General features: G+C 36.6%; 2 protein-coding genes across 5 annotated transcripts; one reads left to right on the forward strand and one right to left on the reverse strand.

Annotated features, from left to right (window-relative positions):
• Window positions 1-7,669: 7,669 nt before the first annotated feature.
• LOC133298477 (methyl-CpG-binding domain-containing protein 9) lies at window positions 7,670-22,892 on the forward strand. 4 transcript variants are annotated; one of them, XM_061497768.1, is made up of 11 exons: window positions 7,670-8,323; window positions 12,400-12,586; window positions 12,677-13,111; window positions 13,260-14,390; window positions 14,514-15,206; window positions 16,295-16,600; window positions 17,197-17,532; window positions 17,868-17,966; window positions 18,043-18,477; window positions 19,404-21,647; window positions 21,959-22,892. In XM_061497768.1, exons 1-11 carry the CDS (start codon window positions 7,803-7,805, stop codon window positions 22,253-22,255), a joined length of 6,684 nt encoding a protein of 2,227 aa, XP_061353752.1. In that variant the 5' UTR covers window positions 7,670-7,802; the 3' UTR covers window positions 22,256-22,892. The 4 variants fall into 4 exon arrangements, with proteins under 4 accessions (XP_061353752.1, XP_061353753.1, XP_061353750.1 ...); XM_061497769.1 differs by having other exon boundaries at window positions 12,719-13,111; XM_061497766.1 differs by having other exon boundaries at window positions 12,400-13,138.
• Window positions 22,893-24,150: 1,258 nt separating this feature from the next.
• On the reverse strand, window positions 24,151-27,079 carry LOC133298472 (homeobox-leucine zipper protein HAT5). Its single transcript, XM_061497761.1, has 4 exons — window positions 26,533-27,079; window positions 26,054-26,184; window positions 25,346-25,585; window positions 24,151-24,792 (listed from the first exon to the last, which is right to left on the reverse strand). Exons 1-4 carry the CDS (start codon window positions 26,618-26,620, stop codon window positions 24,403-24,405), a joined length of 849 nt encoding a protein of 282 aa, XP_061353745.1. The 5' UTR covers window positions 26,621-27,079; the 3' UTR covers window positions 24,151-24,402.
• Window positions 27,080-27,786: the final 707 nt, after the last annotated feature.

A 27,786-nucleotide genomic window follows, 5' to 3' on the forward strand; every position in this document is an offset into this window, starting at 1 on the left:
AACGAACAAGTAGGAGATAAGAAATCCTCACTTATTAGATACGAATGAGGATAAGCGATTGCACATTATACAAGATGAGCATAACTATGTACCAATACAGCAAACATCCATAACCGTAATTAAATACCAAAACATATGCAGAGAGAGAAAGAGAAATAGAAAGAGAGAGAAGTACCAATTATGGACACAACACAAACCTTGCATCCCAATTTACCCACCCCAGCAACCCTCCCTCACACCCCAAAAGCAAACAACAAACAGAGATTCACAAAACCCAGAAGGCAAAAGACAAAAACAAATTAAAAAATCATAATTTCAGAATGCCCATACCAAGAAACAGAAATCCAAGAACAGAACACGAGAAAGCAAAAACCAAAAGAGAAAAAAAAAACCTACCCACTGCAGTTCCTGATGATTCGTGATCTACTATACCAAAACTGAGAGAGCACTTCAAAGCCACATTGATCTAACCTCATTGACATAACTGCAGCGCTAGGAGGGGACGTAGCTGCTGGCGATGAGCTGTGTGAGGAGATTGCCATGAATAGGAATGGGAATGGGTTTTAGGGTTTCGACAAGAACTTGAAGCTTCTCGCGTGACTTCTTCTCCTGCGCGGTTCGCTTCGGTTTAGATTAGGTTTAGAATTTTTTTGCGTTTCAAGCTGATGGGCTAACGGTAACAGGTGGGTTTACAACTCTGGGCTATTATTTGTGATAGGCCCAATTTGGTGAAAATAAGTTTGGATCAGTTTGGATTGGATCAGTTTTCAACATCAAAACCAAAAACCGATCCAATCCAGTAAATATTTTCAGTTTTTTTTTGTTTTTGGTTTTTCAGTTTTCGATTATTTCGGTTTTTGCGGTTTGAATCGGTTTATGAACACCCCTACCCAAAAGGATATTTACTCTCAAATCATTGAAGACTTATCATTTAATAGCTTGATTTTTTAGGTGAGATGATTGTTTATCATAATATCAGAGTCTCTGTGACCACAAAATCACAAGTTTGACCTTCACCGCCCACACTTTCTAGTGGAACTAAATCAGCATACGATAGAACAAAAAAATAGGCATATGCAAAAACAAATAGAATCAACATATATACAATCCCTTTGGTATAGGTTTATATAGGAGACAAAGATCCTAGGATTACAAGTGATAAATGTGTAATTCTTAATGTTTTCCAAAGACATAACTTGAATTTAAAAGTAGTTTTCAATAATAATTTTTAAAAAGGGTTCCAAACATCAAAACAATTTCTAAATCAAATTAATTCAATTCAATTTAATTCATACAATTTTCAAAAGATTCTAAACAAAATTTTACAATGTCCCCCTTTTATACTTGCTTTATTTTTTATCTTGGACTAGTTCAAGGTCTTTTATATTGGACGATATAATTGAATTTGATGTTTTGAAGAATATTTGAAATTAAGGATTTGATTTCTTATAGCAAAACCTCTCGTAAATATCTTTATCCATTTATTCTTTCATTTAAGACAAATAATCCTTAATGATTGCATTTTTTATCATTTGATGGATCTAACCTGTTAGGCCAACCCATTTAACCCATTATTTTTTATAAGTTGGGCTACATTAATTAACCCACCAAGTTGCTTAACATGCCCCATATTAAATATGAATTGTAACAGGTTAGGGCTGGACTAGTTTACATGTTAGAATTTTTATTAGGTATTTGGTCAAGATGGGCTTCGGGCCGAGTCACTGTGAGTTACGATTTTTTCCTTCTTATATAGTCATCGTCTAACCCTTTCCTAGCTATTATGGGTAGATCGCCGCACAACAACTAAAAGGCATAACTCCTTAGCCTTTTCTCCTCCCCTTCGCATCACCACTACCTCTACTCGATGTCCCATTCCTAAAGCCTATACTCGTGACACCTTGTGTATTTTGGACATTCCAATCTTTTTCCAATTTTACAGATCCCAATCGTTGTGCAGGATTAACAGGTATTTCTTTCTCTCTTTATCTTTCATTTGAATTTGTTCATTTTTGGTTCCCTGTGGATTCTGAAAATAGAATTCATGCTTGGATAAGGTATTGTTACATGTGCATTTAGGTTACGAGTTCTTGTATTTGGTATTTTAGGTTACATTTTAATGTGATCTTGGTTGTGCATGATGATTTATGTTTGAAATCCTCTTTCTATACCTAGACGTGAGATTCATGAGTTCTTGTATTTAGTATCTTAGGTTACATTTTAATGCGATCTTGATTGTGCATGATGATTTATGTTATTGAAATCCTCTTTCCAAACCTAGAATTGAGATTTAAGTTCTCTCATTCCCCTGTTTCTTTCTCGAGTTGTAAAATAAGGTAGCCTCCTTAGTGTTTGTTAAAGTTTTCATATGAAAAAGTCATCCCTTTTGTTGTTTCCTTTTCTTCTTTTGAATTCTATTTCTCTATAGAGTACTCTATTAATCTTATCCCAAAGATGTGTATTGGGATTTATGCCTGTGTTATATTTAAAGAGTGTTGTTGTATATTGATAAATTATAGACAATAAATGATATGTACATTTTTTAAGAAAATACAAAATTTTCACCAACTATTATGTTATAGTTCAATTATGTTGTATGTGTATCACATATTGTTCACTTGACTACCATGTACATCAATTAAGATTTGACTTACATCTAGTGATGCACTCAAACCAAAAGGTTATATACTACTAGTTCAATCACTTACGTTCATAAATAGGCGTCCAAAAAGAAAAAGGCATCTTGCATGTTTTGTTTTAAGTTACTTCAATAATTATTGATTAGTGACTTTGTATGAGTTGATCTCTTACCAATCACTATTTTTATATATAAGACACTATGAAGTTGTAAATAATAGTTAGTGATTAGGAAGACATATAAGATGAGATAACTTCTTGAAGTTTTTATGCATAGGCATCAGAATCAATTGTGTCTTGTGACCATTTTATGTTTGATTTAATTCAAGTATTTTTGCAGTGTTATCTTGTTTCTTTGCTTGGTTCAATATTATCTTGTTTCTTTTCCCAAATTCTCCTTGAATAAAAAAACCAAAGTGTCTTTTTAATAATTACATAAAATATATATTTAAAACACAATTTATCTAATCGGGGTTGTCTTGCACATATGAGCACGCTATATATGCAAGGTGCGGTTCTATGTGGCACTTTGTCACTAGCCACATGATACACTTTCCTCCTATCTCTGGGACGTTAAATTGTTCTTATAACTCTTAGAAATGCACATAAATTACGGTCGGAATGACACCCAATATTTTCTCCTTGAGTTACGATCGCTTGATACAAGTAAGGTCTTGAACAAGAAGAAAGCCTGGATGGAGCATGCTTGACTATGCATATTGCAAAAATCTTCAAAAGCACTTAAGATATACTTAGCGTTAAGTTCAAGTTGAGAAATGGCCACATCAAGTCGGTGAAAGGGAGATGTGCCCTAAGCTTGTATAATAAAGTCTTATGCAGGGAGACAAAGTGAGCATCTTTAACTCGGAGCGTGAAGATTTGGTCCTTTTCATTAAAGGCCACGATCCTTATTCATTTTCCTTTACTATGTTCGAGATAAGGTGGATTTATGACGAGATGGTCAACAACTCTTTTTAGCTTCAGATCGCATTATGGGTCTCCTCAGTGGCTTCAAGGTCCACTTAGCTCAATGACACAATGTAGGGAGGTATATAGTATCGCCCAAGGAAAGTATTCCTTATTATTCTTAGATCTATGCGGAGATACCTAAAGGAAATTTCCAAGTTGGTCGACTTGGTGTCATAATATAATAGAGTCTCCAAGGTTACTGAGTTCCTTTATAATCGTGGACATGGTATGGAGGGTCCTAAATGCGGCCCACACACTATCTATAAACAAAAAACTCTAGGTTCATTCAGGGGTGTACTAGACCTCAAACCCAACACCAGGTGATTCTTAACACCTGAGAGTGATCACCATCGCAACATATGGCACTGTAAAGGTTGAATTGACACTCTACCAGGGTTGCCACGACCCTCATTATGCCATCTAGCCATAAAAAATTGGAGAAGAAAAAAAGATAATTAGTACCATATAAGAAAAAGGAGGAATGAAGGTCCCTGGACTGAGAAATGGCCTTGGAATGCAGCTGCTCTGCACAACAAGTTGTCGAAAAACAAGATAGACTAAAAGAACAATGAGAGTGTAAAAAGAACGAGAAACTTGAAAATAAGGTTTCCATGTGATAACTGCCCCATTTAAAAATACCTAGAAGGCCAAAAGACATGTGATACGAACCTTGGGAGAACCTCATTCCAAAAGCTAACTCATAAGGTAGGAAAACCCAAAATTCATGTAAACCTCACATTAGTCACTCATAAAACGAATATGGGACTCCAAGTCCTATACCTCAGAGTATGATCAAAACATTTCACTACGCTCCGCAGCCCTGGCTCCCACACGGATTGGTTTTGCGCTAGTCTTTAACTAGTCCTGGGCGAACACTGTAATGTCAGCGTCACCACTTGCGCCGCTCGATTGAAGTCAGTAGATATAACGGAAGGCTCTGATACTAATTGATACGAACCTTGAGAAAACCTCACCCCAAAAGTTAGCTCATGAGATAGGAAAGCTCAAAGTACATATAAACTCCACATTAATTACCCATATAACCAATGTGGGACTCCAAGTCTCATACCTTGGAGTAGGATCATAATATTCCATCACACTCCGCAACCTCGGCGCCCGCAAGGGTTAGCTTTGCGCTAGTCTTTTACTAGCCCCGGACTAACATTGCAATGCTAGCGTCACCAAGGTATGGGATTTCCTTTGGAGTAGGATTATAACAACATGGTAAAAAAATATCAATCTCTATCTATGTTTTTAAATGCATAATTAACACTATGATCACCATCATTGCTGCATGAAACTCAAAACATCTAAATCAACGGAGGCAATTCACAGGCTTTTTAATCCTTTTGCCCTTTATTAATTAATTAATAACTATTTTGCCCCTTATTGAAAACTATCTACCAATCTGCCCTTCTTTAATCGATCAAATTGAATATTTAATCGATTAAATGGTCAAAGCTGACAAAAATCGTTAACTTAAAGATTTAATCGATTAAATCTTTAACTTAATCAATTAAATCTTCAAAGATTTCATATGTATCTTCACTCTCCAATGCGGACAAAGTATCCGGTGTATTGTTAGCTGGTTCTCGTGGTTCAATCATACATCTATCAATCATTACTTTTCGTTTTAGATTTATATTCATTATTTACTCCACTTTTAAAAATTAGTTAATGGTGTATTGTTAGCTGTTAGGGGTTTACACTTCACTGAGTAAATATCGTTTTAGTTGAATTTTGTTTCATTGGAGAGTGAAGATACATATGAAATCTTTGAAGATTTAATCGATTAAGTTGAAGATTTAATCGATTAAATCTTCAAGTCAACGATTTTTGTCAGTTTTGACCATTTAATCGATTTAATCGATTAAAGAGGGACAAATTGATAGATAATTTTCAATAAGGGACAAAATGGTTATTAATTAATTAATTAACGAAGGACAAAAAGGTCAAAAAAACCGCAATTCACATGTCACTAAACATTTATCATGAAATGCAAAAATACAACTAAATCAAAAAAGCAAACAATGTCATCTTTTTCACAAAAAAGAAAAAAGAAAAAAGAAAAAGCAAACAATGTAATTCAAACGATAGGATTCCTTAGACACTCCAAAAGAACGATTGATCATAGATAACTCTATGACTATGTTAATCAGGTACAACATCTCTTGGGCAAAACTTACAACTTGGAACTCTAACAAAAGCAAAATAGAGTTGCTGCATGAAACTCAAAACTTCAAGTCCATACTACCAAGCAGACCCCATTTTCAAAACATTAAGAGGGAGATTCCTAAACAAACACATGATTCTAGTAAAAACTATAGTTGTTAGTTAGAGCTTAAATGTTTTTAATTATTCCTACTAGCTCAAATGCCATGATTTAGTTTCAACTCCAACTCATATCAGATTTTGCCAAGACAAAATGTTGGCCTCACCAACGTATTAATCCTCGATCCCTTGAATTAAACAAGTCGATTATTCATATCTCTTATAATCTTAGTATCATGGACAAAACATATCATATATCAAAAGTTGATTTTTCAACATTGATACTAAATAAAAAAACAAACAAAAGATTATTTATTCTATATCTTATTTGACCTAAGACTCCAAGTTAACTTTTGACAACTTCACAATCTATGAAAATTACTTTTGAAAAATATTTCACAGAATAAATCCACGCAAACCTTTCTTTTCTTAGTCAGTCTTCGACATCAAAGACCGTTAATGCTTACATTTCGTTTTTAAGTACAAACGCTTGACTAAAATACATAAGGATAAGGACACATAACTCATGTAACAAAATAAAAAAATATAACTTCAAATATTATTTATCATATAAAAATTTAAAGTAAAAAAAAAAAAAAAACACAGAAGTCACAAGGAAAACACGTGGTTGCAGCCTTAGTCCTTGATGATGATGGAACCCTACTTTACATGACACAAAATGGAGAAAACACAAAAAAGAGAAGCATCCAAACAAACAGGGCCACAATCCTACATGTGTCGCCCCACAACAGCGAGTACATCTTGAAAGAAAGTACATCCTCACCAACGCACCTTAATCTACTTTTCCGTTTACATAGGTAAGATTTTTTTAACTGAATTTTTTTTTTTAAAAAAAATGCTTGCTTATTTATCTGTAAATTTTTTAAATATATTTTTTATTTAAAAAAATACAAACAAACTCTACAAAAGACATATACATAAAAATCTAAATAAAATATTGTTATTTTTTATGTGATTTTGTCAGTAATCAATAAACTCTAATAAAAAAATTTATAAAACTATTTTTCTCTCAATTCCTCTTTTTGAGAAACATTAAAATTATAAAAATGGGTTTAATGTTTCTATTTTATTATAGAATTTTTTTTCAACCATACTCATATAAAAAAGAGTGAGTCTCGTTGGTGTTTTTTCTCTCTTTCATTTATAATAGGATCTACTCTTTTTTATATAAGAATGATACGTAAATCTTTTCACAAAAGCTTGAAGTATTACTTACTCATGAAATCAATCAACAAAAGATAAGATCTACCTTAACTTAACTAGAATACAACTATGTTAGGGAGTATTGTTTTTTTCCGAATAAATCATATTTATTCTCAAGAAAAACAATTCTAACCAAGATGAGTGTAAGATTAAAGTTTTAAATTTTTTTTCGAAAATTCAATCCCACACTCTTAATTTCATCCGTTCAGTTCTTACGCACCGGAGGTACCATTTCCTTTGCCGATAAAGGATAAGAGACTATTCTATGGCAGAACTTTTGATCAACCAATGGATTGTATCCAAAAAAAAAAAAAAAAAATTTACACACATTTCATTTCTTCATAGTTAGCCTTTTCTTTATGTACCATTTAATTTTAGAATAAATAATAGCAACTTTCGCAGTTAAAGAAACAAAATTTAAAAAAAATAAATAAAATGTGAAGAGAGAATAAAAAGTTAAAAACTGAGAAAGAGATTTACGAGTTTACGCTTTGATACAGATACGGTCCCATCCCTGTCTTTCCCTTTTCTCATTCTCTCTCTCTCTCTCTCTCTGTCTTCTCTTCTTTCTCTCTCTTCACATTCGCTTCAATCTCAGTTCCTCTTTCGATCCGCGCCCTTCTTCACAATCTACCGAATCGTACAATGGTACTTCCGCAAAGCCCTAACTCGTCGCCTTGTGACTCAGTGCCAACTCTCCGATGATCATGGAACTCAACGATTCCACCGGCGGCGACCACAACAACAACGCGCCGCCGCCGCCGCTTCAGCAGCAGCAGCAAGACTCTCGCTCTGGTCTTGGAATCGACCTCAACGAGATCCCTTCCCCTTCTTCTTCCTTCGCGGAAACCCTACCGGACTGCGCCGTCGACATCGTCCGCGCCTACCACGAGAACCCCGCCCCTCCTCCCGGCGGACCCGCCAACCTCCCCCGAGGCTCCCCTCCCTGCGTCGCCTGCGGAAAGCCCGGCGGCGGCGGCGGAAGCCACGTCGTCTGTGACGGCTGCGAGCGCTGCTTCCACTTGGCCTGCGCCGGGATTCGCGGCGGTGGTCGCCAGGTAGCGAACATCAGCGAGTGGGTGTGCGGCGAGTGTGTCTCCGGCGGGGTGAAGAGTAAGCGGTGGCCGTTGGGTGTCAAGTCCAAGCAGCTTCTTGATATTAACGCTTCACCGCCCAGTGATGCCGACGGTGACGGTGGTGGTGAGGAGTTGCAGGATTTGAGGTACGGAAAATTCAAGCATTCTTGTTGTGTTATATTATAACCTTGACTTTTCAGTTAGGGTTGTTCCAACGCAGTGTCTATAGTAAAGTTAAACCTTTTTACAATTTTTTTTTTCTGTAATGTTGGAAATAAGTAACATAGCTTGTTATCATTCAAAGAATGAAGAAGTTTAAGGGTAGCAGAACCAATGTGGATGCTTTAATGTCTCGTTGTTGTGTTGAGAAACATGTGTTGTTCATTTCTCGTATCCTTTTTTCTTTGGCTATCTATGTATCCGTATGCATTCCCTTTTTTCATAGTAAACTTAGTGTAGCATTTTTTATTTTTTTTTGGGTGATAAATAGCAGTGCTCTTTTTTCTTTTTCTTTTCCTTTTTTTGGTATAAAAAGATGCAGCACCTGAGTAGTTGAGGGAGAATAGGTGGCCTAGTGGAGAATCAAACCCCTTACATGGTAATCCCAGCATTGAGACTAGGGCCGGTACCAGTTGAGCTATAAGCTCGTTAGCTAATATTGCTTTTTGTTATAATTACATATTTGTGACCGAGTTTTCGACTTTCTGTTTCCAGAAATGATTTGATCCCATTTTAGGGAAAGTTTTCATTAAAGCCAACCAAACTAGCTGTCAAGCCTTTTTTTCTTTTTGAAAATGAAAACAGGAAATACACAAAACAAATGCACTTATATATTTCTTCTTTGCACCCTTTGGCATAATGTTTGTAGGCCAATATGAAATGTATGTAATCAGGATGGAATTTCACAATGTATTATGGTTCCTTTGTCAATGGAAAGAGACTTAGCATGAATAAGAATTGGAGTTCGGTTTTGGGGACTTTTAATGGGCTTTCAATTAGTGTTTCTTTAAATAAGGGGAATTTAGGCTGAGTTAACTTTGATATGGAAAGTCAAACACCTTTTAGTTTATAGTTTTCACAATTTTTGCTAGTACTTCAGAGTACCAGATTGGCAAATGCAAAACACCCCAGTTACGTATTCCTGGTCTCCTCCGTTGAGTTATTGCCACACTATCATTATTGTAGTGATTTCTATCATGCATTAGCATCGCTGGTACTGCCGTTGTCCCTTATACTACCTAAACCAATACTATTTCATGGTAACTTCTTATTGTTGCCTTCAATGGAACTAATTGGAAATATGGCACTTGACTGGAGCACTATTTGACACCATAATGCTTCCAGCCTTCAACCATTGATCTGTCTGCCCTTGTCAGTGCCTTCACCAGCATTGTTGATCTTGTTAGTGCTTGAGAATAAATTTCAAGAGACTCCAGTAAATTGCTTGAGTGTTTTGCACTCAGCATACTGATATTTATATACATGGAAAATTAAAATACGATTACAATAATTATCAAGAACTGGACTATTTTCTAAGATCCTGATGTTTTGAATGCTTTGTATATCCCTATTGTTTCCGAAGATGTAATAATTATTGTTATCATTTTCAATACTCCCCCTCAAGCTAGAGCATATAGATCATATGCAATAAGCTTGTTACAAATGTAGGACAATTTGAGGACCCCTAAGAGACTTTGTCGAGATATCTTCTAGTTGAGCATTTTTAGAGCTAACTGATTAGGTGATATTTTCTTTGGAAAGAACTGATTCATTTGGCAGCAACCTTAGAGCCATTTTCTAATGTGATAAAATGAGGAAATTTAGGTATTGATAGGTAAGAGAATGAAGAACTATTGCAAGCAATATGATCAGAGGCACCAGAATTAGTTACCCTAGGATTGTTACTAGAATGAGAGACACATTGTTGAATTACCCATATAAGCTACAGTACCTGTGGAAGATTGGACTTGCTTGGCTGCATCTAACTGAAGATACTCTTGATAATTAGCCTTTGAAAGCTTAACTTCAGAATGTTCATACTGAGAAACATTGGCAGATTTCTCTGGAAAGCCATGAAGTAAATATTAGGTATCTTGAGTATGTCTCATCCTTTTGTAATAAGTACATTGAGGATGACTTCTAGGTCTACCTTGTCCTTTATGATTCCAATGACCTCTATGTTGGCCATGATGTCCTGAGTTTGACGCCATTGCAGATGCTTCAATTGATTATATTACCTTGTCCCTTTTTTTGGTGAAGGAACTTGGAGTAGTCAAGTAAATAGATTCTCCATTGAAGGAACCTCTGGACTAGTTAGAGTTTGATTGTGAGCATGTTCAGAATCTGGGTGCATTGCACAAAAAACTAACAACACAAACAGATTCTTCATTTTTACCATTATTCCTTGAAGAGTTTTAGCTTGCAAAAACACCTTTAACTCTTCAAATGCAGATTGAGATTTAACAAACAATTAGGCCATTTCATGATTGGCAGCTAATTTTTGGGCTGAATCATACAGCCACTGAATATCATTAACAAACAGATTTTGAGCCTTCTTGCTAAAAGTATGAGAGGTTTTGAAAGTTCTGAAATTTAGCAAAATGGTTGGTTCAACTGATTGCCATAACATAACACACAGTTGACAATTAAATTTCTCCCACCAAAGTCAACTCTCCTCAGGTATTGATTTTTCAAATGATCTGAAAGACCTTGGCCAGGAAACCATAGCTCCACCGATGTTTGCCAGGCAAAATTCTTCCCATTCACTTTTTCCATAGTAATAGTGAGATTTCCTGAAAATGCATAAGAAATAGGACCATGTGTAGATGAATTAGTCACAGTAGAGACTTGTTGGGACTCTTGATCAGTTGAAGCTGAGTCATTGGAATGCATTTCAACTCACTCACAAAGAGTATGAACTGAATTGGAATACATTTCAACTCACTACAGAGGGTATGAACTGAATTGGAATACATTTCGACACACTCAGGTTTGGGCAAATGATTACAAAAAGATAAGGAAAGGCTGGTGGTATTTATGGGACTGATCATGGGGAGAACAAACACTGAGAAGGTGCTCTCAGACTGACAAGAGAAGATGTGTGTAACAGCACATGGGGCTTTTTCTGGCAATGGAAATTTGTGGTTAGACTAGTCTATGGTCTCTAGATAGTTAGGTGATCTTCTTTGCCGAACAGATTTGATGAGTTGTATAGGTCTTCTCAATTGGTGGTTCAAAACCAGAGACTTAGGGATTTCTCAGATGTTTGGGAATGACACCACATAACAGTGAACTTTTGAGGGATTTAGGATCTGCTGGACCAGAAAGTAAAACCCGGAAACTATGAGCAGAAGCATGACTGAGCCTGCTCTGATACCTACTTGGGAATTAATTTCAAGATAGATTTCTGAGAATTGCTCGAGTTTTTTCCAGCATACTGATATTTATATATATATGGAAGAATAAATCAAACTTATGTTTACAAGAACTATAAAGAATTGGACTATTTCCTAAGATCCTTATGTTCCCAATGCTTCAGAAATCGCTATTGTTTCCAAAGCTATAATATACGCCGTTATCATTTCCAAGTTCTAATGATTGTCATTACTCATTACCGTGTATAACTATTGTAATTAACTTGGAATCATTTATATCGGCTAAGGCCAGTTTTGCTGAAGGTTCATATTCGGTTTCTTCTAAGAAGGCAGGAAGCTATCTATGTGAATTATGGACCATAAATTCTGCATTACACTTGAAATTCCATGTAAGGCTGTGTTCCCTGGCAGTTAATGTCAACATCAGCATATGTTTTACTTATATTTCCCTTAACTGTCTTGCTTGGTCAAATTAACAAATATAAAGTGGCTTCATTTTCTCCTGTTTCAAATTATATAAAGCATTAAAATGAGTTTTTTATCATTCTCCTTTTTTCTGTTACCAAATAATAAATCGTAAATCTGATATAATTTCAGCATAGCATTATGAAGCACAATTAAGCATAAGTGGCATATTACTTTGATTTTGATCTGTCATATGGTGATGTTTATCTGAAATGCTTTGGGTAGCTTGGCTGCTAATAGGTGAATTTTGGGTACTTTTCTTTTTATTGTTGTAAGTTTCTTTCTGGTTCCAGTTCTGTCTTTTAATTTGATGATTAATAATTTAAGTTCCCTGAGTCTCAGTTGTTATAAGTAGTTACTGTTTACATTTATTTTGGTTTTAGAAAGCACACTCCGGGTGATAATTCTTTTGGTGCCAATCCATTTGGTGCCCCAGTGACCTATTCAAACTTCTACAACGGGAGTGCTTTTGGCTTCCAAAAGGCATCTGGAGTTGTGACACATGCTGTTAGAGTGGGTTTTGAGGATATATTGAATCATACCCAGTCGATGAGTAAAAGCTTTGAGGAGGTATATATGAATTTCCCTCTTGGAATTCATAGTAATAATAATACAGCTATTAGAATACCATCTCAGAGTCCAAATGAGATATTTTTGCAGGCTCTTAGAGATTTTATATCTGAAAGGCGTGGTGTACTACAGGAAGGTTGGCGAGTGGAATTTAGACAATCACTGAGCAGCTCTGAATTGTATGCAGTTTACTGTGCGCCGGATGGAAAGATATTTGATTCTGTGTATGAAGTAGCTTGTTATCTGGGTCTAACTTCTGGCTACAATTCTATGGAATCTGAAATAAGAAATGAGAGGTCTCTCCCTTCTGTAGGTGGGCCTCACCTATGCAGAAAAAGAAAGTCAACAAGAACTCCAGTAGCCAATGGTTTTGCTGAAAAGTGGGGAACTTTGACAAATAGTAATTGCAAGGATCTTCCTTCTGATTGTTTAGGTGTGGAATGTGCTAATGCTCGGGGGAATATCCTAGAAGTTGCAGAAATTGGAAGAAAAGAGGATGATCGCTCTGGCCCTCAGCAATCTGCTGTAAGTGAATCTAGTTCACATCTTCTTGTTTCATTGTCGAGCTGGATTTGAATTTTAATTTCCCATATTAATATAGAATTTTGGGAATTATTATAGTGAAGTTAAAATTAGCCATTCCTGTCTAATTTTTCTGTGTTTTATATTTCAGGATGGACTTCCTTTACAGTTCAAGGACTTTTTTGTTCTTTCTTTGGGAAAACTTGATGGTAGACCTTCATATTATGATGTTAACCTTATCTGTCCTATAGGTTATAAATCCTGTTGGCATGATAAGATTACTGGCTCTCTTTTTACATGTGAAGTTCTGGAGGGTGGTGATTCTGGACCTATATTTAGGATCAGAAGGTGTTCCTGTTCAAAATTTCCTGTTCCAGTTGGGTCGACCATCCTCTCAATGTCAAGTCTTTGTCAATTTGTGAGTCAAACGAATGAAGGTGAGAGAAAGACGATTGATAGTATGGATTTAGATGGTGATGAAAGTATCCAGATGATCCTTTTAGACCCTTGCGTTCCAACGGAAAATGATGTCTTGAGTTGTCTTGCTAGTTGCTCGAATGAAGCATGTGATACTCACACATCAGATGTATTACAGCCTGTTGCTGGTTCAGTGCAAGATAATACCAGGAATTCATCAGCTGATAACTTGGGGTTTATTGATGGAATTGGTGAAATTTTGGTGGAAGAGCGGTCATCGTCCTCAGCATGGAAAGTTATTTCCCAAAAGTTAGTTAATGCTTGCAAGGATATCTGCAAGCAGAAAGGAGCTCTCAAGCTTTATTGTAAACATGTTGAAAATGAAACATGCTTCCATAAATGGGATATAAGGAATGGCAAAAGCAATATACACTTCACATCTTTGGATAAATTTTGTTGTTCACTTGGTTCGGTCAGCATCCCAGATGTAATTTATGCTTACAATGATCTGGAAAGTCTCTATGAAGGCTTAGGAAAATGGTTGGAGCAGGATAGATTTGGATTAGATGTTGAATTTGTGCAAGAAGTATTGGAACATCAGCCTGGTTTCCAAGACTCTCTTCAGTATAACATTCTAAATAGTAGAAGTAATAGCTCTTCATTGCCAACAGTAGAAAATGGTTTCCTAGAGGTTGAGTGGAGAGGTGGATCAAAATATCAGGAAGAAGAAGCAGTTCAGGGTTTATATAGGAGGCTCAAGAATGTGAGATTGACTGAAAAATGCATTAAGGAAGATCGTTGTCCACCTCCTGGGAAGCCAATATGCTCTAAAGCTCCTAGTGAACTTATTGGTGACATTTTTCAGGTATGTATATTATCAGCCAATAGTGCAATTGAATTATCTTTATTTTACCCTTTTACATTCTTTGGCTTTATTATTTATTTGCTACGATGTATAGTCTTACATTATTCTGCTTTCATCTTCCAGGCTTGGGAGCTTTTAGAGAGATTTCATGAAATTCTGGACCTGAAAGAACCATTGTCATTGTATGAGCTAGAGAAGGAACTTATCAACCCTTGGTTTGATGGATTGGATTTTCTTGAGAAATCTGAGAGGGAAACAGATGGAAGTCAATTTTTAAGTTTGCAGGGAGCTGATAGTAATTGCAGACCAATATTGTCCCCAAGATGTGAAGCTGGACCATCAGGTTCCGCAGAAAGTTCCCATGCATTTATTCAAGTGGAAACGGAAGCAATGAAAGAGGCAGCTCAAGTTAAGCTTGCATCTTTCACCTATGCGAGATGCTTTGGGGTAGCGTTGACCAAGGCTCATAATTCATTGCTAAGAGTGCTAATAGGTGAACTGCAATCAAGGGTGGCTGCTCTGGTGGATCCAAATTCTGAACCTGGAGAGACACGAACAAGACGGGGAAGAAGGAAAGATATAGACTGTGCATTTCCTGCTAAACGAACCAAGCTCAATATGCTTCCTATTAATGAATTGACTTGGCCAGAATTAGCTCGGAGATATGTCTTGGCTTTCTTATCAATGGATGGTAACCTTGAGTCTGCGGAAATTACTGCTCGTGAAAGTGGTAAAGTATTTCGCTGCTTAAGAGGCGATGGTGGTTTGCTATGTGGTTCCCTTACTGGTGTAGCTGGGATGGAAGCAGATGCACTGGTGAGATAACTTTTGTCTTCAGCAATGATTGATGAGTATTTTCTTCATCTTGATTAGTGTGGTTATACTCATTTTCTTCACGTGGCTAGTACTTGGGGCCTTGATGTAAATTAATTTGGCATTCTGACTCAATCCTAAGATATGGGTTTTTGTGGTTCTGAAACAAGAAGTTAGATTGTATGATGATCACTCTAGGTTTAATAATTTCTCGAAGGCTAGCTGATAGTTGGCATTTCCTGCCCCAGGAGAGTCTTTTTCTTTTGCACTAATTAAGTTGGGCTGAGGTCTAATGACCACTTTTCATTTATGTAGACAACTAAGACAAGCTCATTTATTTATTTAGGTTATGGCAGCAGGGCATGGCTTAGTAACAGAAAGGAAGTTGACAAATATTTATTTTATGGGCTATGAACAGGATTTTAATCCATTTAAGGCTAGTTAATTGAAAATGTGTTTTGATTCGAAAACCATGCCTTAGAAATACCCATAATTGAGGAAAATGACATGATTTTGATTACGAAGTACCAGGAGAGAATTTTGATGCTTATACTGTGGAGAATGCCTTTAGTATGCTAAATTGCTAAGCAAATTAAGGACATTTATATATAAAGCTCTCCTTTAGCATTTTTGTAGTCATAACTATAGCCCTGGATTCCCAATGATAATAGTTCTTTTGAATCATGCTAAACCTAAGTACTTCACATATTCACATCAGACTTGCTGTTCCTTTGCAAACATGATTTTCATAAAATGCTTGTCAGAATGTTGTACTGGTCAAATTACTTTTTCCATTTTCCTGTAATGTTGTCAAATTTGTCTTATCAGACCTAGCATCTGGGATGGCTTTTATGTGCATTTTGATATGGTTTAGCTTTATTCCTTTACTTCAGTTTTTGTCTTGGCGTGGCTAGTGTGCATGCTTCATTTGGATGCTCAATTTCCTCATAGAAGTTTCTTTCTTATGTCATACTATGTCTTTGGATTTTATTTGATGCTGCTGGTCAAACTTTTGTACACTATAATTTAAATAGTCGAATTGAAAGGAATTATAGAAGTAACACTGAAGGATTGTTTTATTTGGCTCTCAGTTACTTGCGGAGGCCACAAAGAAAATATTTGGTTCTTTGAGCAGAGAAAATGATGCACTAACCATGGAAGAAGAGGAGTCTGATGCAAAGGGTGCATCTGAAAAAATTCTGGGGAATGATGGTATTATTCCTGAATGGGCGCAGGTGCTGGAACCTGTCAGAAAGCTACCAACAAATGTGGGAACCCGAATCAGAAAGTGTGTTTATGAAGCTCTGGAAAAGAATCCACCAGAGTGGGCAAAGAAAATACTGGAGCATTCAATTAGTAAAGAAGTGTACAAGGGGAATGCATCTGGACCAACGAAGGTGCTAATGAGTGGCACTTCTCCTTTACTACATTTATTTTGCTTTTTATGTTTAGGTACATGGACATGGCCAAGACCATGGTAAAACCACTATTTTTGTTGCGCTAGTAAAACTGTTAGTATGGCAGTTTCTTGACCATTGGATCAGATATCTGGTCAAACTTTTTAATAGAATCCAGGAACTGTCAGCTACTAGTTGCACTGGTGCCATGGTTTCAGCGTAGAATTTGCTCAATTAGTTAATTTTATTGTTTCTCACTTTCTCGTGCATTAGTTTCTATTGTAATATGCAAGCCATCTTGTAATTTATAGTTTTCACTCCTCACATATATGAGAAAACTATGTATATTGTCTTCTTTTACATTATGCAAGGCATCTTCTTGAAACATGATTTTTTCTTTTTACCTTTTCCCTCTTTTGTAACAGAAGCTCAGTTTCTTACGCTGCATGTATATTGACAAAACTAAGGGCTTCATGTTAATATCTGTATTACAATGTAATAGTTCATCTGGTTAAAATAGTTAATTATTTTTTGTTTTTTTATGTGGTATTTTATGAAGCATGATCCTGAATTATATATATTCTTGTTGTACACAGAAAGCAGTTCTTTCAGTGTTGGCTAATGTAAATGGTGAAGGATCGCAACAGAATCCCAATAAAGGAAGGAAAAAGAAGATTGTTGTATCTATTTCTGATATTATCATGAAACAATGTCGGATTGTATTACGTCGTGCAGCTGCTGCAGATGATTCAAAGGTTTTCTGTAATTTGCTGGGAAGAAAACTAATAAATTTTTCCGATAATGATGATGAAGGGCTTCTTGGACCCCCAGCTATGGTGGCCCGTCCTCTTGACTTCCGGACTGTTGACCTAAGGTTGGCTGCTGGATCTTATGGTGGATCTCATGAAGCTTTTCTGGAGGATGTTCGCGAGGTCTGTGTCATATCAGACTTAGATTGCTTGACCAAATGGTCTTTTTTTTTTTTTTTTTCTTTAGATTACTATTCCCTTTTAGACCCAAATTTTTCTGCTATTATGGCATGGTTTTTCTCTGTAAAGGTTGTTGTAAATATTATTTTTTATGCTTCCTTGCCCCATTTGAGTCTTTGGCTCAAGAAGAGAAGATGTGTGTGTTGTGGGTGTGGGGGGGGGGGGGGGTGGTCATGGTTAGTTTCCTCATGTCTTCCTTCAAATACTGGTCTTTAATATGCTTTCTGATAGCTGCCAAGTCATTCTTAATATGTTTATAACTTTTTTACATGTTGCAGTTGTGGAACAATGTTCGTGTTGCTTTTGGGGATCAACCTGACTTAGTTGAACTGGCTGAAAAATTATCCCAGAATTTTGAATCGTTATATAATGACGAGGTTGGTAGCTTGTTTGTGTATACATCAGCACATGGACAATTGTGCTTTCACTAATTGAATATTTGAATTGGTACAGGTTGTTACCCATGCCCAAAAATTTGTGGAGTATGCTAAATTGGGATGCTTAAGTGCAGAAATGAGAAAAGAAGTTCATGATTTTATTGTGTCAACGAGTGAGATTCCAAAGGCCCCTTGGGATGAGGGAGTCTGTAAAGTATGTGGCATTGACAGGGATGATGACAGTGTTCTACTATGCGATACTTGTGATGCTGAGTATCATACGTATTGCTTGAATCCTCCACTTGCAAGGATCCCTGAAGGAAACTGGTACTGTCCTTCTTGTGTTGATGGTAAACATGCAACTCAAGATGTTACAGAACGTATACAGATTATTGGAAAACATAAAAGTAAAAAATTCCAGGGAGAAGTTAATTCTCTTTACTTGGAAGCTCTAACTCATTTATCAGCTGTACTCGAAGAAAAAGAATACTGGGAGTTCAGTGTGGGCGAGGTTTGTTGATGGGCACCTACTTATGTTACTCTTTCTTAGCTAGCTAATACATATATACCCTTGTAGATAGAATGGCAGTATGGTCTTCTTTTTCGCATTGGATATTCGTCATGTTATACTGCTACGAAAAAGGATTTTTATTGGTAATTGGATTATGCTGGAATATGCTTCCCATTCATTATCATCTAAATGAATCTCAGCGATTCCTTTTTGGTATGAATGAAGTCATGAACCAACTATCCTAAAAGCTTAAGTTGTTAGGTGAGACATGAATGGTTTTATATTACATTTTTAACATGTCCCTCATGCAAAAGCCATTTGGGCTTGAAACGTGGACAATGTATATGTTCATCTACCTTGTGCTAGAGCTCAAAATGCAGATGACAAGGACATTAGAGACACTATGATCAAGTGGTTTAGAGTTCGATCATTGCCAATCCATTCTTCTAATAAAAAGTTGAGTTTCAACACAAGGTAGGTGAGCATGTGTATTGTCCACATTTCAAGTCCAAATGGCTTTTGCATGAGTGAGGTGACACATAAAAGATGTAATATAAAATCTTTCCTGTCTTCAGCTAAAATCTTATATGAATGGTTTTGTATTGCATCTTTAACAAATTATATATTGTTCTGACTCTTATGTTTGCTGATTTTCATTTATTGCTTGATTTCCATGGGTATAAGTGTATAACTCTTTTATTTTGTATCTAAGAAAGGTTTTCAGTGAAAGTATTAATTTTAATGATAAAATGCTCATTTTTTTTTTGAATTATTGTCAAAGTAGTTATGATGTTTGAATTGACTACTATTATTGCTAATTTAAAATGCTTTGTGGTTTGCAACTTGAGTTATGATTACATATTGCTGAAACTGTGCAGCTTCTTTTCTGTGTTTGTATTTGCTTAATTTTTTTTTTATGGTTGCAGAGAACTTTCCTTATCAAGTTTTTAAGCGATGAGTTGCTTAACTCTTCCCTGCTACGCCAGCACCTTGAGCAATGTGCAGAGTTGTCTGTTGAGTTACATCAGAAATTGCGTGCACTTTCTGTAGAGTGGAAAAGCCTGAAAACTAAAGAAGATATTTTATCAACAAAAGCTGCAAAAATTGATACATTCTCACTAAATACCGCTGGAGAAGTTGGTCTTAAGGAAGGATTTACAGCTTTGTTCTCAAATAGTGGTAAGTGTCTGGGGCAGCCTCAAACTGTAGTTGACAATCCTAGTAATTTTGGGGTATTTGTTGATAGTCTGCCTTCAGAAGTGACTGCCAAAGAGAAGTACAGGTTCAATAGTGTTGATAAAACTGTACCAGTGACAAATTCAGATTCTGATAGCCAAAATCTGAATTCCATAGATTTAGAGGGACAACTTGGGAGTGCCTCTGTGGCTGTGGAGTCTCAATGTACTGATAGATCCCCCAAGTCTTTTGCATCACCAAATCATCTGCATGAAGAAATAAATGGTTCTGGTGGAGCAGCTCATATCCAGGTTAACCAACAGAAATGTGAGGGAAGGGACATCTCTACTCTTGTGACATATCAGCAAGAACAATGTGTGCCTGTTGATGTTCCTCAGATTGCTATGAATGAGTCAGAACCCTTCCACCTCGAGCTCAGTGCCGTCAAGCGTAATATTTCATTACTGCAGGATTCCATAACTAGCGTAGGATCACAGCTGCTGAAGCTCTCTGTTCGCCGGGAATATTTGGGCATTGATTCTATTGGTCGACTGTACTGGGCTTCGGCTATGCCCAGGGGACGTTCACGTATAGTTGTTGATGCAAGTGCTGCACTGCTGCATGGAAAAGGAAGGGAAGTTAGCAGAGACACCGTGGAGAAGTTTCCTGTTCTGCAGCGTTGTGCACTATCTGACAAGGATAACTGTAAGATGTTGGGGGTGACCAAAGACTCCTCTTCTTTAATGTCTCAACCAAGTGATGCTTTGGGCATTTGTTCACCATGGATTGCTTATGAAACTGATGCAGAAATTGAAGAGATCTTATGTTGGCTGAATGATAATGACCCTAAAGAAAGAGAACTGAAAGATTCCATTATGCTGGGGCCAAAATCAAGATTTCAGGAGTTTATTAATGCACAGACTGAAGTTCAGGCTGAGGACCAAGGACCTATTTCTATGCCAGGAAATAGTGAGAAAACATTATCTAATTCTCTTGTTACAAAGGCGACGTCCTTGCTGGAAAAGAAATATGGTTCCTTTTTTGAGTGGGATACCATTGAGGTGTTGAAGAAGCGAAGCAAAAAGGCCAGAACAACTAATGATGAAAAAATGTATAGGTGTGAGTGCCTAGAACCCATATGGCCTTGTAGGAAACACTGCATGTATTGCCACAAAACTTTTTCAAGTGATGTTGAATTGGAGGGACACAATGATGGCAAATGTAATGCAGGTCTGATGATGACCTTGGAGAAGAATAAGGATAAAAATGGATCTTCCAAAGGAAAAGGGAACTCAAAATGTGATACCTCACATGGAAAATTCAAAGGTGGTGCAGAAACAGCTGGATCGTCAATTAATGAAAATTATAAGCGTTGCTCAAGATTGATTAAATTTTCAAATGAAGAATCCACATGCCCATTTAACTTTGAAGATATATGTTCCAAGTTTGTGACAAATGATTCCAACAAGGAACTTGTCAGAGAAATAGGTCTTATTGGTTCAGATGGTATTCCATCCTTTGTTCCTTCCATCTCTCCTTTTGTTAGTGAGTATACGCTATTCTCAGCTCAAAAGGATGATAGCATTGATGGTGGTGCATCCAAAGCTTCAGAGAGCCGGGTTTTTCAAGGAAGCAATGATGGAGCTGGCATATGTCATGACCTTAAATCCAGCATATCTCCTGGAAGGTTAGCTGCAAATGAAAGCAATAAAGCAGGACAATCCAACAAATCATCGTTGGGAGAACAAAGAGATGGAAAGTTCTCTTTTTGTAGTCCTGCTTCAGATATGGTAGTTGATGGCTGCTGTGTGGTCCCTTCATCTTCGTTGAGACCATTAGTTGGAAAAGTTTCTCATATTTTAAGGCAACTGAAGATTAATCTACTTGATATGGATGCTGCACTCCCAAAAGTAGTTCTGAGACCATCAAGGGCACAGTTGGATAGAAGACAGGCCTGGCGTGCATTTGTTAAATCTGCAGAGACTATATATGAGGTTTGTCTTATTTCTGTGGCTCTGGCACATATACTTCTCTATTAATAGGTATTGTCGTAAACATTTCTCTTTTCTAATAGTTCAGCACTGCAGCTCAGCTTGCTGAGATACTTTTTTGAGTCTCGCTAGACAACAGTTTGTTGACTTATTAATGCCACTTTGCAAAATTACTCCAATATCAGTGAAAAGTAGTTGTTTTATGTGTGTACATGAACTTCCTGAGCAATAAATATGCTATATTTCTAGTTCAGGTACATTAACGATGAATGTGAACTTGTGTTTGTTAATTGATGTTCCTTCCATTTTTTCAGATGGTTCAGGCAACAATTACACTGGAGGATATGATTAAGACAGAGTACTTAAGGAATGACTGGTGGTACTGGTCATCATTCTCTGCTGCTGCGAAATCTTCTACTTTGCCTTCCCTTGCCCTTCGCATATACTCCCTTGATTCAGCCATTATATATGAGAAAATGCCCAATTCAAGTTTTACTGACAGCTCTGAACCTTCTGCGATAGCAGAACAGAAACAGCTGATCACGGTGGATGCAGAGAAATCTAAAGCAAGCCGGAAATCGAACAGGAAAAGGAGGGAACCGGATGGTTGATCTCATACTTATTCTTTGCTGAGGAAATCAGAAAGCTGGTCATTTAAGTGGTGTGATATGATCATCCACTGATATTTGAATTTGGATGGAGAAGCCATGGGACCAGCTTCAGGTTATTAAAGGGGGCAGCCACAGCTCCTGGTGTCACTTGCGTGCTTGTACATATAGGTAAAACTGACCTGCTAACTCGGGTGCTGGTTTTTGGCTAAGCAGAATTTGTAGAATTATATGCTTTCAGTGAGGGCACCAGTATGAGGGAATTATGAGGATGCGTCCAATTTTGAAATGATTTCTGCTGCAGCTGTCCAATTGGTTGCTCTATAGCAAGAAGTGATATTACATTTTTCATTTTCTAGCAGAGTCTGATCCATATATGTATACAAATGGAACTAATGTAAAGAAGGAATAGGAAAAAAAAAAGAATTAAAAAAAGGAAGGATGGGAAAGAAGCCAGAAAATGTCAAGTTGAGCAGTGTAGGCAATATTTCATTCTTTATACATTTTCTCTCTCACCCCTAAAAAAGTCCTGCACACGCGTGCCTTTGATTTTGTTCTTGGGCATCTGCAGATGTGTTAGAATGCAGGGGAGTTATTGGAATCAATGCATTTTTCCATCTGCTTTATTGTGCAAACCTAGTGCGAGTTCTATTTGATTTGTTTACCTGCTAATTTTCCCTTAATTCCTGCTTTATGGTTGTGGTTTTATCGTATATATACTAAATATCTGAACCCCTCCCCATCGGTTTGAGCATCTTAATGAGGATCAAGTTACTGTAAGTGGGTTGCACCGTTTCCACATATGTGGCAATAATCGAGGTAGCACGGACATTTCACTTGCATAAGTGGTAGCTGCGTCTGTTATGCTAATTAACAACATGTTGGTTTTGTTGTGTACCCAAGTGCGGAATGCAGTTTAGGTAATCTACCAGGGTGTCTTTTGGGAGGTAGGTTTGTAGGATTCTATATTTCTCATCTCTTGCTAGATAATCATTAGGTATGAAGGTCTATAATGCTTTGGGTGTTTGGCCTGTTGATATCCAGCAGAAATATCTTGACATGGTATGATCATTTGATTGCTTGTTAATAATCTAAGATTTCTGAGTAAATTAACATGATCTTATATTGTGATTAATTTGCTGTTGTAAGCTTCTGTGGTACTTTCCAACAAATTCGTATCGAGCGTTGAAGTTGATCAATACAATTTTCAATCACTAGCTAATTATGTTAGTGCAAAATCGAATATTGTTTTTGAATATTTTTTAAAACTTTGTTCACTATTAACAATGTTATTAATTGAATTATATGTCATGATAGTTATAAGTAAAATACGTTCTTGACTACCATAATTAAGGTGTGAAAATAATTGTCGTTTAAAAAGACTCCTCAAAAAGGGAAAACTAACCGCTGAATGCATTCTTGAAGAGGGGGTTGAACCTTTAGCCATCACTGACCTCCGCACTCCGGATTAGTCCCATAGCCGGCTCAAAGAGTCGAAGCTTGTGGGGATACCGGAGGGAGCCAACTCGCCTCAAAGAGGTAATTAGGGTTGGGTAACTCCAAAAAAGAAGAAGGGAAAACTAAGACATGCAGACCTTTTCTCCCTTTGTGGTCTCGGCCCGTTCGATTCAAGATTAGTTCGTTTCGAGATTAATCGAGATTCAAGTAACTTGCAAAGAGAGATTTGGAGCAAAGAAAAAAATCCTACGATATATTTATATATAAGAGAAGGATCTGTTTACAATTTTTTTTATAAATTATACTAAGTATAACGGGTTATACATTTTTAATTGAAGTATCACCGGTCATACTTAGTGTAATTTGTAAACAAAAAATTTGTAAATATAACATTTTCCATATATATATATATATATATATATATATATATATATATAATACTTAACTATGTTTTTATCCTTAAACAAAACAGAAACTTAATGTAAACTTAGGAAGTACAACACAAGACGCCACGTACCAATTTACCGGACTATGTTTATTAATCTTGGCTTAAGGCCACTCCAACTCCAAAGTGGTCTAAGCCACCTAAACAGGAGGTTTATTTTTGTCTTTCTCACCCACATGATACATATAATTATACAATATTCTTGCTTTTTCTTAATTAAGCAACTAATTAAAAAAGCATTGTTACATTATGGAGCATAATACATATTACCCCACCAAGCCAATGCCTCTCCTTCCTCATGGTTTGGGTGGTCAGTTTCATGTGCCACAAACACATCTAAGTAACTCCTCCCATCATCACTGCCATCCTCCTCCTCTGACTGAACCCTTTCAAGTGGGACCACACATCCACCATAATTGTCAGCTGGAAAGTATGAATCAACACTGTCAACAACAAGTTGGGGACTACCCTCGTCCACCACTGCACTTCCAACACTTCCAGTACTCAGGTGGTCCTCTGCCTTCAATCTGAAAATTTGAGCTATATCCACTTGAAGTGGATCAGCTTTCTTTTCTAATAATGGTTCTCCAGGCATCTCTTTAGCTTGAACTTGAAGCTTCTCATTTAAGGAAACCACCTGTGGAATAGTCAAAATGTCATTAAGATAATCATACTTAAACGTCCACTTGTTTACTTAGCTTATGGCCCCATCTTGCATATTCTTTTCTAAAATATTCATCAGTCTTTTTCACTAAAGGAAGTCTTAAGCATATTTTGAGAAATCTACAAAAGTATATTCGCATAGTAACTTTGCAATGGCCTTTTTTTCAAACGAGGTGGGGTTCAGAACAGATGCTACTCTTTGATAGTATGTGATTATTATAGTATCGAATCTCATGTGTAGGACCCTCTCCGGATAGCTCCCCCAATCATCTTCTAGGTTAAGTGTTGATTTGCTTCTCTATGATGGAGTTCTGATTGTAAAGGCACTAACTGTTGACAGACAATTTATATTCTATTCACCAAATATTTCATCACCCTTATATGCAAAGATTACATCTTTGCAGCATTCACCTATTCTCAAATTGCATATATGCGCAGCCAAATCTAAATAAAAAAATCATAATATTTCCATTGCATACACATAATGATTCAACTTTTGTAAACATTACAAAATTGTATATATGTACCTCAGATTTTAGTTTCTCATTCTCCTTCGTAATGGAATCATGCGTTGAAAGTAGGGAATCATAGGAAGACTTGAGAACATCATAATCCCTTTCAAGTTGCTTGGTCTTCCATCGAGCCCTGCGGTTCTGAAACCACACAGCCACCTGCCTAGGCTGCAACCCCAGCTTCTTGGCCAACTGGGTCTTCCTCTCTGGCTCCAGTTTGTTCTCTTCCTCAAAGCTCTTCTCCAACAGATGGACCTAATCATCAACCACACAACATAGTGTCACAACATGAAATATTGATGACAACCTATCATGGAAGTTAGCCTTAGCCTTCTAATAAACATTTCCCATATCTTCAGATTCGGATGCAGCAATATAAACCACAAAAATGAAGAAAGTAAAAGCCTTACACAATATCTATTTTACCAGTCTTTGTTGTTCAGTTCCATCTAGGGATCTCCATAAGTAATCAATCAGTAATTTAATAACAAGAACAAGCATCCAACTCAACCTGTTTCGTTTTACTAATAGTAAGAAATGGTTTCAAAATCAACCACTTTATAACCACAAAATCGAATTTCTCTTTAAAGCCAACCCCCTTTATTCCACAAATAATATTGTATTAAAAGCCAAACTCTTAAGCAAATGTGAGACTGTGACAAGAATAAGCATCAGCATATTGAAAACAACCAATACTAATTATATTTCAAGTAACCGGTCAACCTGCTCGGAAGTGAGGCGGCGTTTCTTCTCCGGCAACTGCTCCTCGTAGTATTCCTCATCAAAAAGTTCATCCGGTGAACTGAAGAAAGGTCGCCTCTTTGAGCCTTCCTCCATGCTCATCATCGATCTTCCTGCTTTCATTTGAATCCCAAATTCCCCCACCCAAAAAAATAAAAAATAAAAAAAATCATCAATTAACACTCTTTTGTACATTAACATTTCAGACACCATCTAGATTAAAAGATAAGAAAACACACAAAATTGAAAAAAAAAAAATTATTTTAATTCATGACTTATCACGACCCATGTTTGATACACAATCAAGTTGCTTCCTTTAACACAAACCCAACTTTAATTTTCGGTTTTACACACAGTCTAGCTTATAAACAAAAAAAAAAAAAAAAAAAAAAACAGTTAATTCAATCCAAAAAGGGTAAACGAAGAAGAAGACTAAGAAGAAGAAGAAGAAAGAGAGATACCTCGAAAATCGAGATCGGCATTTCCGAGGAAGAGGATGTTGTTCCCGCGACAAGCGGAAGTGTCAAAGAAAAGTCGTCCAGATTCCATGGCACTGCAAAGTTTTTGGTTCGATCACTGTCACTGTAACTGCCACAGACACTTCACTTTGTGAAGTGTTTTGTGATTATGTGTTTCTTTGTGTGTTTGCTGTTACTAGTAAATTTTAGAGTTACAAGGTTGTTTGTGTTTGTTTTTTTTTTCAACGGATTAGAAGATCATTAGCTTATGACGGAAGAAGCTTGTGGTCCAAAGCAACCTCGCCGGAGTTTCCAACGGGCATATGCAAGATCCCATCATACACCGCCCCACAACAGATTCTGTTTTCCGGGCGTCAGTTTCGGGCACTTTCTGTAAGCAAACGATGAAGGGAGAGAGGGAGGGAGGTTCGTCGGAATCAGAGAACGGCCTTCGCCGGAGATGGAATTTCCGGCGAGCGTTTCGAGGGGGAATTTGTCTGAACGCTGTGGCTCTTTGTGGGTGTTTTTTGCGGCTAAAGTTGTTCGATCAAAGGCCTGTGGCTTTTATAGTGGTTCCTTGGGGATCAAATTACTTAAATACCTTTTATTGGTTTTTTTTTTTGTGTTTGTGTGTGTGTGTGTGGGGGATAGTAAGAGTTTTTTTTTGTCCGGATTACATCGATTTTGAATCAAATATTATCCGATCCAATCTAATTCAATTTTATTTGGTTTGGATTGGATTGATTTTTGGTTTTTCAAAAAAGTCTAAAATTTCAGTCATACAAATAACTATTTATATCAAAATAAAATTATTCAAAATTATAGATCACTGAAAAATTTAGTTGTTTAAACTAAAATAAGTCTTAAAACTCATGAAGAGTTAAAATAGATTAATATATGATAAAAATCTAAAACAAGATAGTTTTTTATCAATAACATCTAAGATTCTAAGTCTACAAAACAACAAGATTTCAAGTCACCTTATTTTAAAAATAATCAATACATAATACATTGGATCAATTTTCACCAATCAAACCGAAAATTGATCCAATCCAATTAAAATATGAGGATTTTTTTTTTCTTTAGTTTTTGCTTTTTCGATTCAGTCACCACGATTTCAATCAGTTTGAATTAATTGATGAACACCCTTATGGGATAAGTTATTTTACTTATTATTTTTTTCATGCATATCTTGTCTACCACTCTCCAACACCAAAAGTGTGTGTTGAAAAGTGATAGACAAAGTAGGCAAAAGAA

Source organism: Gastrolobium bilobum, unplaced genomic scaffold (assembly GCF_033153095.1).
Source record: "Gastrolobium bilobum isolate Gb01-03AN ecotype WA unplaced genomic scaffold, APGP_CSIRO_Gbil_v1 utg18492, whole genome shotgun sequence".
Taxonomy (NCBI): domain Eukaryota; kingdom Viridiplantae; phylum Streptophyta; class Magnoliopsida; order Fabales; family Fabaceae; genus Gastrolobium; species Gastrolobium bilobum.